General features: G+C 46.2%; 2 protein-coding genes across 3 annotated transcripts in view; one reads left to right on the top strand and one right to left on the bottom strand.

Annotated features, from left to right (window-relative positions):
• Positions 1–969, top strand: part of COL2A1 (collagen type II alpha 1 chain) — an 88,705-nt gene extending 87,736 nt beyond the window's left edge. For both annotated transcript variants that reach the window (XM_032210352.1, XM_032210351.1), the window contains one exon: positions 389–969. In XM_032210352.1, the coding sequence (XP_032066243.1) occupies positions 389–535 (147 nt within the window). In that variant the 3' untranslated portion in view covers positions 536–969. The remainder of the gene's footprint in view (positions 1–388) is intronic.
• A 3,858-nt stretch (positions 970–4,827) lies between these two features.
• Positions 4,828–13,221, bottom strand: LOC116504580 (glycoprotein-N-acetylgalactosamine 3-beta-galactosyltransferase 1-A-like). The gene is made up of 3 exons (XM_032211685.1): positions 13,017–13,221; positions 10,553–11,217; positions 4,828–5,163 (listed from the first exon to the last, which is right to left on the bottom strand). The coding sequence occupies exons 1-3, from the start codon at positions 13,219–13,221 to the stop codon at positions 4,945–4,947; spliced, it is 1,089 nt and encodes a 362-aa protein (XP_032067576.1). The 3' UTR covers positions 4,828–4,944.
• Positions 13,222–13,479: the final 258 nt, after the last annotated feature.

The raw sequence follows: 13,479 nt of genomic DNA, 5'->3' as shown, positions 1-13,479 counted from the left end.
TGCCTCCAGAAGTTGTGAATGCTCCAACACTGGAAGTTTTTAAAGAAGATGTTGGATAACCATTTGTCTAAAGTGGTGTAGGGTTTCCTGTCTAGGCAGGGGGTTGGACTAGAAGACCTCCAAGGTCGCTTCCAACTCTGTTGTTCTATTCTTTTCTGCTACATTGCAAGAAAAACAGGACATCATAATTCCCCACTCAGATTTTTGAAATATTGATGCTGCCATAAAATTCCACTGATTTTGAAAGTAGATACGGTCAGTCTAAGCATGCCATGCCTCTCCAGGTATATTGCATTATTATCTAAGCACCTCATTGAAACTGGAGTACAAAGATCTTGAAGTAATGCATCCGAGTAATGTGTGTGTGTGTCTGTTTTCACCATTCCAGAAACATACCGGCAAGTGGGGGAAGACAATCATCGAGTACCGATCTCAGAAGACTTCACGCCTGCCCATCATTGACATTGCGCCTATGGACATTGGTGGCGCCGATCAGGAATTTGGTGTTGACATTGGCCCCGTATGCTTTTTGTAAAAGGAGAACCAACCCTAAAATCAATATTTTTTTACCAATCCAAGTACTTCCCAATCACTTTTAGGACTTCTGCACTGAATGGCTGAACCAAACTCCTCCCGCTCCCTCCCCTCCCCCAATACCTTTTTGCTTACATTTTTGGACTCTTATCATTTTCTGTGGCCATCATTGCTTGAGTAGATCACAAAGCCAGCATAAGAAAGAAAGGAAGGAAGGAACAACTAATAATGGTATTATTTATTTATTGTCTTCCTAGAGGGCCTTTCTTGGGTCAGGTGGTGATAGGAAGCTCACAAGCATATATGAAGGGTCCTTCCCTCCAAGTTGCTGATGTCCCCCAATCCTGGTTGTAGCCAAATCTTCTCCCCACTCCATTCCGAGTGCGTATCAAAGCAAGATTACTGTGTACGATACTAAAGATGGTGCTATTATTGTTAAAACAAGTCTGTATTTTTTAACATCAATTGATATAAAAACCTTCGTTGGAAAGTAACAAGTTGATCTGATTATTCTTGGTTTTGTCTATGAGTCTGAATTTGACCGACCGTGGCCTCAACTTTATATCTTCCTTTTGTAAAATCAAATTAGCTATAGGGTTACTGCTTAAATATCTCCAGTATTCATGCTAACTTGCACTAGAAAACAGAAATAACAAAACACTCATGATTAAGCCTTATATAAAGGGTATTCACTCTACCGGTTTGCAAATGTGAATGTGCACACCATCCACACATGCGCTTTTGGCAAAAAAAAGGGCCTAAATGGAATGCCGTAGAGCTAGGGCGCGTGGGCAGGGCCACCCATGATTTCCGCTACGGTTCAGGTGACCCAGTCTGAACTGGTACAATCCTACCTTTGCTTATATACCAGAGAGGAGATGTGCGTTTTGGAAGAAAGAATACTGCCTTTCCACTCCCACAGATAAGGGACAATGCTAAGTTTTTCTCCTATTGTCAGCTCCCTTGTTTGGTAAGATTTAGTTGAGCACCAACATTTTCTTAAAAGCATTGCTGATGTTAGTTTGTAAAGTGATGCTACCAGTTCTAGCCAACTGTAAGCATAAACTAAGCTTTTTTCCCCCAACTATATATAGTTTTTAATTGGCCTCCCCCCAAAAAATCGTAAAGCTCTGAATTCCCTGTTAAGAAAAACAAAATAAGATGAATCATATACTCACCATTCCTACATGAATAATATATGTATACCACGGATTGTGATAGCGGACAGAGCACTGTTATATGACTAGAAGAAAATAGGTGTTGGTCGAATTTTCTAGCATTGAAATGCAATGGGCATCATGAATATTTAAAGGTAAAGGTTACCCTCACACATATGTGCTAGTTGTTCCCAACTCTAGGGGGCAGTGCTCATCTCCGTTTCAAAGCCGGAGCCAGCTCTATCCAAAGACGTCTCCGTGGTCATGTGGCGGGCATGACTAAACACCAAAGGTGCATTGAACGCTGTTACCTTCCCACCAAAGGTGGTCCCTATTTTTCTACTTACATTTTTACATGCTTTCAAGCTGCTAGGTTGGCAGAAGCTGGGACAAGTAACGGGAGCTCACTCTGTTACGCGGCACTAGGGATCCGAACTGCTGACCTTTCTGATCGATAAGCTCCGCGTCTTAGCCACTGAGCCACCGCTTTCTTCTATATTTACCTACCTGCTAAAACTCAATATGTCATTCTCCAGCTTGGAAAAGGTTAGGGAAATGCACTCAAAAGGTTAGAGTCAAACCTTGTGTTGACCCATTGAAACAAACAGAATTTTAGTTCCATATAACCAACGTCTCCATTTATTTCAATATCCAAAAACGGCTAATTTTAATTCCAACCTGTAATTAGTAACAGATACAGTACAACCCCTCCCTCCCCCAGAGCCTTATACAAAAGAATAGAATAATATATCATTATCCAGCACATCATAAAGGGTAAAAAAAGGGAGTAGGACAATCTATCAATATCTTTTAAGCCCTGAGAAATGTTCACAGTTATTAAATATTAACAGTCTGGTCCACCACCTCCATTTATCAGGATGAATTCATGAGGTGGGGATGGGAGTTTCATCAGCTGCCTGCTCTAACTTCAGACTTCACAAAGAGACTTGGATGTTGGACATCTCTTAAGTCTCCATATCTCCATATGGATCTTTTCAGCACATTACAGGAAGGGCTGATCAATGCTTTTAGTCATCTCTGCCTTCTAGAAGGAAGTAGGATGAGAAGCAATAGTTGTTACATCTCCCAGAAGATTCTTTTTGGCTACATCCTTGTTTTGGATATAGGTGGAAGTGTATGTACTTTCCCTTCTTTTTGAACTTCTGAAAATATGTACTCGTTTTTCACAACACGGATCAATTTATCAAAAATAGAATTCCGACTATTATAGGTCAGTAATTGCCATTGGGGATGCTTGGAAGCATCAGATATTTCCCAGTTAGAAAACTGAAAAAGTTATTTTTGCAGATTGATCCCAGTATCAGGGATGAGTAGTACTCTCACAAGGCCAGGTCCTCCTGTCTCCAGTTATCTCATGTTATTGGGTCAGCAACCCACGGCTCTGGAGCCGCATGTGGCTCTTTCATCACTCTGCTGCGCTCCCTGACACGCAAAATGTGTGTCACCAGTGCCAATGTGCGACACTAGCCAGCACATGATTTATTGAGCTTTTCAACCCCCCAGTAGGCCATGGATAAATCTAAGAAAAGAATAGTTTCAGAAGAAAACAGAGCCTTTAATTCAACCACATATGCTAGTTCTGTGGATGCTCAGGAAATAGTCATCCACGGGAAGGGTTTTGTGCCGAGGTGGCGCAGTGGTTAGAGTGCAGTACTGCAGGCCACTTCAGCTGACTGCTAGCTGCATTCGGTGGTTCAAATCTCACCGGCTCAAGGTTGACTTAGCCTTCCATCCTTCCGAGGTGGGTAAAATGAGGACCCAGATTGTGGGGGCAATATGCTGATTCTGTAAACCGCTTAAAGAGGGCTGAAAGCCCTATGAAGCGGTATATAAGTCTAACTGCTATTGTGGCTCCCGGAGTTTTCTTTTCTGCGGAAAATGGGTTCAAACGGCTCTTTGAGTGTTTAAGGTTGCCGGCCCCTGGCATAAACAGACTCTCATAGTGTGAGATTAACTCCACTGCAGAAACGTCACACGGACGGGAATTCATATAGAGTTAGGATGGAGTTAATCTTCAATAGCAGGCATGGGAGTACAGGCAATAAGGAGGCTGAAGACACAACTAACTGCGGGATTGGCTGCTGCCTGCATGCTAGTCAGCTGTTGCGCAGTCAGCAGTGATGTAGGAAAAAATTGTCCCTTCAAGTCAATTTTGATTCTTGACAAATAATGCCCCTTGCAGTCACTTGTCACTGCAATACACGGATCACGAAGAAACCTGTCGGTGGATTGTCTAATTATAGGCTGAATCGTTCAGTGGACTGAAACTGCTGATGTCGCGTTTGTGTGACCTGGTAGACTTAATGCCCTATTTCTATCTTGTCTCTCAGTGTCCAGACTGGATTCTTACTTGTTCCCAATAGCCAAATACTGGCTATTGTACGATACCTCTTTGCTCACAGTGGAGTCCTGTTTGGAGTGGGAAGACATCAAACTATCCCACTTTCTAAGACGTTCCTTCCATGCATCTTCATCTTCTTCTCTGTCACTCCAGGACAGAAAATTCTGCCCTGCTGCTTAAAAAGCACATTTTTAAAGGCCAAACCAGTAGCGAAATTCAATATTTTTTTTTACTACCGGTTCTGTGGGCATGGCTTGGTGGGCATGGCAGGGAAGGATACTGCAAAATCTCCATTCCCACCCCACTCCAGGGAAAGGTTACTGCAAAATCCCCATTCCCTCCCGATCAGCTGGGACTCGGGAGGCAGAGAATAGATGGGGGCGGGGCCAGCCAGAGGTGGTGTTTGCCAGTTCTCTGAACTACTCAAAATTTCCACTACCGGTTCTCCAGAACCTGTCAGAACCTGCTGAATTTCACCCCTGGGCCACACCCTCGGCTTTTAAACCCAGGGCACATCATGTACAGGGCGATGGGACTGATTGGTTTGCATCGGAAACAAGTGTAAAGAAGGAATGGATAAAAGCAGCATCATATTTAGCCAAATTCTGCCTTCTTCTCAGGCCCTTTCAGGAACAACAACAACCACCACCACCACAACAACAAATGGCTTCTTCGATAATATCCTTCCTTTTGGCTAGTGGGCATATAGAGGTTTTTTGGGGGGATGAGAAAATTACCTGAGCTCAGGGCATATTCATTTCACTCCTTTCCAGGAAGAAGGCACTGAAGTTTAAAACACGGTAAAAACCATACGGGCCAGCAGGATTGAGGCACTGGCAGGCCTCACCATCTGTAGCCTGGATGAGTTTGCTCTGAACCTGCACGCAGTTCTTACAACTTGTCCTGCTCAGTGGCATTGCTGCTCCTCTTAGGGTCTTTCCCAAAGGCGGGATGGGGCTGAAGGTGAGAGGCATACTCAGGCAAAAGGGGCTGGTAGCGATAGCGGTAGCCATGGGCACGCAGGTGGTAGGTGAGGTATTCCAGGGTGTACATCCACTCTGTGTTCACATAGTGGAAAGAGACAGCCAGGTCAGAGCAGCACTGAGGTCCCTGAGGAAGGCAAAAAAAAAAAAAAATGGAGGTTACTTGCTAAGGCTAAACTACAGGCCTACCCATAGCCACTGTGAAGCTTCCAGTTGCCTTTTGAAAAAGCACCTTGGGACCAGGGGTGGGTTTCAAAAATTGTTCGAACCACCTCTGTGGGCGTGGCCTCCTTTGTGGGAGTGGCTTGCCGCCCATATGACCGGATGGGAGTGGCTTGCCGCCCATGTGACCGGATGGGAGTGGCTTGCCGCCCATGTGACTGGATGGGAGTGGCCTGCCACCCATGTGACCTGGTGGGAGTGGCCAAGACGATGTTATTACTAGATATTACTAATTACTAGATATTATTAATATTACTAGATCATTATTAATGCATAGATAACTGTGGGACATTACACACCCACCCACACCCAAAAACTATGACAGTGCTAGGAAAACACCAAAAAAATAAAAATCCCCCCCCCCCCCCAAAAAAAGAAAGACTGCCAATGAAACCAGTTTTTTTTTCCTAAGCCTAAGAACAGGAAAGACAAAGTCACTGGAATAAAAACCATCAAGGCAATGTGGAAAATTATAAAGGACAGGCACTCACAGAACCATCAACCACCTCAGAATTACCTAAACAAGTAAGGTGACCAGATTTTCAGATTGGTAAAGAGGGACACCATTGACCGGGGGGGGAGCTAGGCCGCAGCAGTTACTGCCAGCCCGCGACCTCGCTAGGGACGTCTGGTCACCTTAATTATATACATCCTCTCTCTCTCTATCCATCCATCCATCTGTCTGTCTATCTGCCTGCCTATCTAGTTATGGTATCCCTCTCCCTCTTTCCCCCTCTCTTTCTCCATCCATCTATCTGCTTGCCTACCTATCTCTCTCTCTTTCTCTCTATCCATCCGTCTATCTGCCTGCCTATCTGTCTATCTAGTTATGGTCTCTCTGTCTCTCTCTCCCTCTCCCTCCCTCATTATCATCTATCTCAGTGTTTCTCCACCTTTTTATAAAAATATTTTTTTTTATTTTTTTTGTTACATAGACGACACATACCCACAACAATAAAAACAAAACAAAACAAAAAGAAAAAAACCCATCATCACATATAGCATGTCATTTGGTTACAAGTGTTTTAACATTTATCATTCTTATACATTTATTATTTCATTTAATAGGTTATAATATACAGTTTGGGTTGCTTTGTTTACCATCCCTTCCTCCTGTTATAACACCACCTTATTTTCCCTTTCTTTTCTCCCTTCCTCCCTTCTCTACTTTCTTCCTTCCTGCTCTCCTTTCCCTTCCTTCTTCCTGTACCTTTCTCCTACTCCTGCTCTTCCTCATCCCCTTCCTACCCTCTCTCCTCCTCTTTCTCTCCTTTCCATCCTCCTCTCCTTACCTCTTTCTTCTTTCCCCCATCTTCCTTTCATTCTCTCCTCCTTTCTCCCTTTCTCCCAACTCCCTTTCTGGGAGTTGAAGTCCACACACTTTCAAGTCTCCAAGGTGGAGAAAGACTGATCTATCTAATTAATATAATTATTTCTCCCTCTCTTTTTCACTCTCTTTCCAGCGCACACACGCAAATGCATAGGGCAGCCCACCTCACACACAGGTAACTCCGGGCGGCTTACGGGAAGAGGACAGCCGACCACTCACCCACGCGGGGCGGGGGCAGGATTTCGCCAAGAAAAGTTAACTTTCCTGCGAAAGGGGCCGGCAGCCTCTCAGCTCTTCCCGGCCGGGAAGACCTCCCCCCACTTCCACTGCTGCGACCCTCCTCCCGCCTCCTCGGAGCTTCAAGCAAGCTAACTGGGAAGGCTGGGGAAGAAGAAGAAACGGAGGCGCGAGGTCAGCGGTCCTTGGGGGCGCGGCGGAAACCCTGCAAAAGCGCTCCTTTCCCGGCTCGGCTGCCGTTGCTGCTGCTGCGGGCGGAAGGGGAAGAGGAGGAGGAGGAAGAGAAAGCGGCGGGGCGGTCCCTGTAGCCGCCAAGGCGGGAAAGGTGCGCTTTGACAGGGCTTCCACAGCCCTGCTAAAGCGCCCCTTTCCCAGCTCGGCTGCCGCTGCTCAGGGCAGAAGGGGAGGAGGAGGAGGAGGAAGAGAAAGCGGCGGGGCGGTCCCTGCAGCCGCCGACGCGGGAAAGGTGCGCTTTGACAGGGCTTCCACAGCCCTGCTAAAGCGCCCCTTTCCCAGTTCGGCTGCCGTTGCTGCTGCTCATGGCAGAAGGGGAGGAGGAGGAGGAGGAAGAGAAAGCGGCGGGGCGGTCCCTGCAGCCGCCGACGCGGGAAAGGTGCGCTTTGACAGAGCTTCCACAGCCCTGCTAAAGCGCCCCTTTCCCAGCTCGGCTGCCGTTGCTGCTGCTCATGGCAGAAGGGGAAGAGGAGGAGGAGGAAGAGAAAGCGGCGGGGCGGTCCCTGCAGCCGCCGACGCGGGAAAGGTGCGCTTTGACAGGGCTTCCACAGCCCTGCTAAAGCGCCCATTTCCCGGCTCGGCTGCCGCTGCTCAGGGCAGAAGGGGAGGAGGAGGAGGAGGAAGAGAAAGCGGCGGGGCGGTCCCTGCAACCGCCGACGCGGGAAAGGTGTGCTTTGACAGAGCTTCCACAGCCCTGCCAAAGCACCCATTTCCCAGCTCGGCTGCCGCTGCTGCTGCTCAGGGCAGAAGGGGAGGAGGAGGAGGAGGAAGATAAAGCAGTGGGGTGGTCCCTGCAGCCGCCGAGGCGGGAAAGGTGCGCTTTGACAGGGCTTCCTCTCCGGAGAGGTGTTTTTTAAAAAGAAAAACCCTGCAGGCACCCAGCGACAGGGGCTAGGAACCCGGAAGTTAATTACTTCCGGGTTCACTGACGAACCGGATCGCAAGAACCGGTGCGAACCGGGAGGAACCCACCCCTGCTTGGGACCCAATGCAGTGGGGTTGTAGTTATCCCAAATCTCTATTTCCTAAATCTGTGATGGCGAATCTATGGCATGCATGCCACAAGTGGCACACGGAACTCTCTCTGCGGGCACGCAAGCCATTGCCCAGCTCAACTCCACCATGTATGCACATGCACCTACCGCTGGCCAGCTGATTTTTGGATCTCTGCTGTGCATGCAGGAGGCATGTGTGCATGCACGGGGGGGGCGGGGGGGAGGGTTGCGTGCACATGCACGGGGGGGAGGAGGAGCATAGGGGTGTGGTGCCCTACCCCTGTGGCCAGTTTTTGGTCCCGGGAGACTGCAGAGGGTGTGGGAGCATGGGGCAGTGCTCACGCATGCGCAGGGGCGCACAGGGGGCAGTGTCACACACGCATTGCATTATGGGTGTGAGCATGCTTTCGACACGCAAGGACAAAAAGGTTAGCCATCACTGCCCTAAATCTTTACATTAGATGATCTGTTCATATGAACATGGTTGTTTCTCAAATGATCAGGCATAAACAGAGGGGGGGGGGGATGACAAAATATGGTTCCTGTATCAATGGAACTGAGAAATTACGTTTCAGGATTACTTTGGCATTTGTGCATGAATAATTTCAGGAATGTCCTACAAGTTTTTGAAAAATCTCAGGAGAACAAGCTAAGATCTGATGATATTTCTGCAATCTGAAGTAGGATGGGGCCCTGCTGGGAGGCCTGGCAGGCTCTTGACTCTATTTCTTTTTTTTTAAAAGTCACAAGAAACTATTCTGTTAGGAAGAATACAAACAAGAGTGACGAACCTATAACTTCACTAGTTATCAGCCTTCATGAAAAGCCTTGCTGGCCCTTGAGATATTGAAGAACCACAAGTTCCTTATTCTGATATTACAAAAACATTTAAAAAACCCTCATTCATATATACATGCACATACATCAGAGGTGGTATTCAGCAGGTTCTGACCAGTTCTGGAGAACTGGTAATGGAAATTTTGAGTAGTTCGGGGAAGCAGTAAATACCACCTCTGACTGGCCCCACCCCCATCTATTCTCTGCCTCCCGAATCCCAGCTAATCGGGAGGAAATGGGATTTTGCAGTATCCTTCCCCTGCCGCACCCACCAAACCATGCCTACAGACCCGGTAGGAAAAAAATTTGAATCCCACCACTGACATACATACACATACATGCAGACATACACTCAAAGGTAATCTGCTTTGAAACGTTTCCTGAAAGAGCAATTCTAGTTGGGTTCTTTCCATTTCAGCTCCTAGCAAGCCTTAGCTAATCTCCAATTAATCACTTAAACTTCTAGGATCACCGAATCCCAATTCCCCCACTAAGGTCAAACATATTTCTGGCATCTTTGCCCTCCAATTCCTCACTTCAGATTAAGCTTTGGTCGGACAGGGTTATCTGTCCATGTTTCACATTTGTCCACTTTAATGGGCCAACGGGACTCTTTGGCTCACCCACTGTATTCCCCATCCCACGGCTCAGGATGGCATCAAGCAATTAACCATCCTAAGTCTACCAGCTTCCAGAGGCAACATCATTGCCAAACCTTGAGCTTGAAAAATAGCAGCTGGGAATGAAGCAAATGCAAGAGAAAAAGAGCATTACTCCTTTGTGGAAGAAAAGGTAGGTAGGTTAAGGGTACCTGCTGAAAAAATATTTTTCTATACAAGTACAAAAGTACATAAGCCTCACCTTCTCTTTCATTTGGCCCTCTTTCACTCTACACAAAGACAGAAACGTGTCCCATCCACAATAGACCCCCAACAGCTGGAGAGGCATTTCTATTTTGCCAAGAAAACTTTATGACCAAGCCGGAAGCATAGAAGTTGTTGACTCAGAGGTAAGCAGTCAAGCTGCTAAAGAACCCATGGTCTTCATATTTATATATTTAACCCCATTGGCCTCAGCAGCATAGTCTATGGTTAGAAAAATGGAGATTGTAGCAATTCCATGTCCAGGGTTTGTAGTCTGCATTGTACAGCTACGGCCAGCAACTTATAGGTTCTAGGTGTCCCTCTAAAGGTCCCTCTAAGTTATAGAGGGAAGGCAAAAGGGTCTGCCATAGCCATCCACATCCAAGAGATTCCAGATTCAACCTCAGGCACCTGTGATCAGGTTCTACGACAACTTGTCCTAGCTAGTTCGCCATAGCCAACTCAACACGGTTAACTCGCCATGGCTAACTCACCACAGGACAATTCAACAATTTAATTATTTTAAAAAGTTAACCAAATATTTTAATTTTTGTCATTCATATTTCATTTTGTCCCTCCTTGGGCATCCTTTCTTTAATGATTCTATTCCATTATTTCTTCAATATTAGTATGACTCTTGTCCTAAGGTGAGTTGTCCTATGGAGAATTGGACATGGTGAATTGGCCATGGCAAGTTGTCCCATTCTGCCTCCGAGCAGCACTGAAGAAACTTCTTGACAGAAAACCCCAAAGGAAACTGCTTCACCCTTGCAGGAGAAATCTGAGTGTGCCACCTACCTCCACAACAGGATAATAGGAATAAGCCCAGTACCAAGAGCTTTTTGAGACCTTCGCCGTCAAGTGCTGCTCGGGCACAAAAGGATGGAAGGTCTCCCTCTTTCTCGTGTCCCGGGAGTCTCCAGCTTCCACGCCCATCTTCTCCATGCATTGGCCCAGGGCCAGGTCCTCCACTGGCGACGTGTGGCTGCAGACCTTGGTGGCAAAGCCAGCAACGAAACGACGCAGGGCCTCCTTGCTCAGGACGTAGCCCCCGCCCCCACTCATATAGCCTTGCTTGGCAAAGGGCCGGAAGCGCTTCCCAAAATAGATGGGCCTGTCCGAGGAGTAGTTGGAGAGCAGCCACCGGAGGTTTTCGAGCACCACAAAGGTATCGTCGTCTGCTTTGAGGAACCAGTCAGCCTGCTCAAAATGATGTGTGTGCACATAATGGAAGGCCTTGATGGTTTTCCAATAGAGTTGGTCCCTGCCTTCCTTGGTACCCAGTCCTACAGCGGGAAAGTCTTTGTCTTCCTGTGAACTCATGAAAAGGACCACGTTGCAATGACGAGTCCAAGAGGCCTTGACATGGCGGGCTTTCTTCTCCAGGTTTTGGGGCCCTGTCATCACCCAGCACAGAATCCGCACCTTGTCATAGAGTTCATCTGCCACGCTGTTATCCTCACCTGAGTTAGAGGGAACCAAAGAGTTACTCTTTTTTCAACCATTGGTCATCTTAGGAACCTAAGAGTTATATGTATATGCTAGGTACAGGTAGTCCTCGACTTACAACAACTCATTTAGTGACTGTTCAAAGGTACAACAGCAGTGGGGAAAGTAACTCATGATGGGTTTTTTCCCCACACTTGTTGCAGCATCCCCACGGATACATGGATCAAAATTCAGATGCTTAACAGCTGGTTCATATTTATGACGGTTGCGGTGTTGCTGGGGTCATGTCAGGGGTGAAATTCATCAGGTTCTGACAGGTTCTGAGAACCAGTAGTGGAAATTTGGGGTAGTTTGGAGAACCGGCAAATGCCACGTCTGGCTGGCCCCAGAGTGGGGTGGGAATGGAGAGTTTGCAGTATCCTTCCCCTGCCACGCCCACCAAGCCACGCCCACAGAATTAGTAGTAAAAAAAATTGAATTTCACCACTGGGTCATGTGATCATCTTTTGTGAACCTCTAACAAGCAAAGACAATGGGGAAGCCAGCTCACTTAACAACCATGTCCCTAACTTAATGACTGCAGTGATTCACAACAACGATGACAAGAAAGGTTGTTAAAATGGGACAAAAATCCCTTAACAAATGTTTCACTTAGCAACTGAAATTTTGGGCTCAATTGTGGTTGCAAGGCGAGGACTACCGGTATTGATTACAAGTTTAACGTATTCTTAGACCGCAGATGTTCAACGGTTACATCAGCAGATGCTCCTGAAGCCCAGGCTGTAAAATCCCACTTCAGAATTCTCAGATTCCATGACCACAAATGTCGCAACAACAATACTGTCCACACAATTATATCGTTTACTGCAGATATCACATTCATGGGCTGCAAGGTGAAACTATTCCTTCCAGCCAAGGGACCAGCTGACCGAGAAACATACTGTGCATCTGAGTAGCAAAATATAATGCATTCCATGATGTTCCCAGACATGAATCATTAACATGATCCAGATCATCAGCCGGCAAAATCTGCTTGACTGTAGCCTCTTTTGATTGGACCATCTTGAGCATTGAAAGTTGCACAAAAGATTAAACTGGGGACTCACACTCTATATTTAATGTGGTGTGATACGGCAAAAAAGCTTCCTCAACTAACTAATCTGAAACTGTCCAGCAATAAATGCACAAGACAGCACACTACAATATATCAAGCCTACAAAAACACATTGGATGCTTTAGAAATATTTTCAATTATTTATTTAGTCAAAAGTTTAATATTGGCCTAAGTGAAAAGGCACATATCCATACTTATTCCTCTCTAATGCACTTTCCTTTCCCAACCTGATGTCCTCATATTTGAAATACAACACCGTCAACCCTCAACCTAACCCTCAACACCAAACTATTTATTAAGTCTACATTACTATTACTATTAATCTTCTCATCGTTCCTATAACCCATCTCCTCCCACTTATGACTGCACGACTGTAACTTTGTTGCTTGTATCCTTATGATTTATATCGATTGTTTCCTAGTATGATTTGATTATTTATTTGTACCCTATGACTATCATTCAGTGTTGTACCTTATGATTTGTGACAAATGTATCTTTTCTTTTTATGTACACTGGGATCATATGCACCAGAGACAAATCCTTTGTGTGTCCAATCACACTTGGCCAATAAAGAATTGTTTATTTATATTGTTTATCTATTCTATTCAACCTCTATTTCCCAGCCCTTATGACTGCTATGGCAGTGCTGAGGACAGCAGGATGGGAGAAAAGATTCTGTAGGACCTCTTCTGTTCTTACCTGCTTTGCGTAAGCGTGCAGAACTGACAAGACCCGATTTAGCCAACACGCTTTCTAGATCCTTGGAGCCATGCGGCATCTGGTGGCCAAGACGCATGGATCCCTCCCATGACAGGCTTTGCAAAATGTAGAAGACGCTAAAAAAGCCAAAAATGAGGCCTAGGAGGAAAGCCAAAAAGGAAGTCTTGGAGCCTAATACACCCATGCCAGGGATGAAAACCGCAAGTGAGGATGCGTCACATAGCCTGCAGAGGGGGAAAAAGCAAAATTAAGTTGAAGAAGCCTCTGCTGACGGCCAACATTATTGTTACATCCCAAGGTCAGCTGTGGAATCCTATCTTCATTTTATTCCAATCACCAATGGCATCAAGCAAATTGGGTGGGAAGTGCAGACACATCTAATGTGAAGATGTAAGGACTGTTCCAAAATCTATAAGATAAATTTAACAGAATAACAGATTTG

Source organism: Thamnophis elegans, chromosome 2 (genome assembly GCF_009769535.1).
Source record: "Thamnophis elegans isolate rThaEle1 chromosome 2, rThaEle1.pri, whole genome shotgun sequence".
Classification (NCBI taxonomy): Eukaryota; Metazoa; Chordata; class Lepidosauria; order Squamata; family Colubridae; genus Thamnophis; species Thamnophis elegans.
The sequence above is the reverse complement of the archived record's forward strand: the minus strand, read 5'-3'. Positions and strand labels throughout refer to the sequence as shown.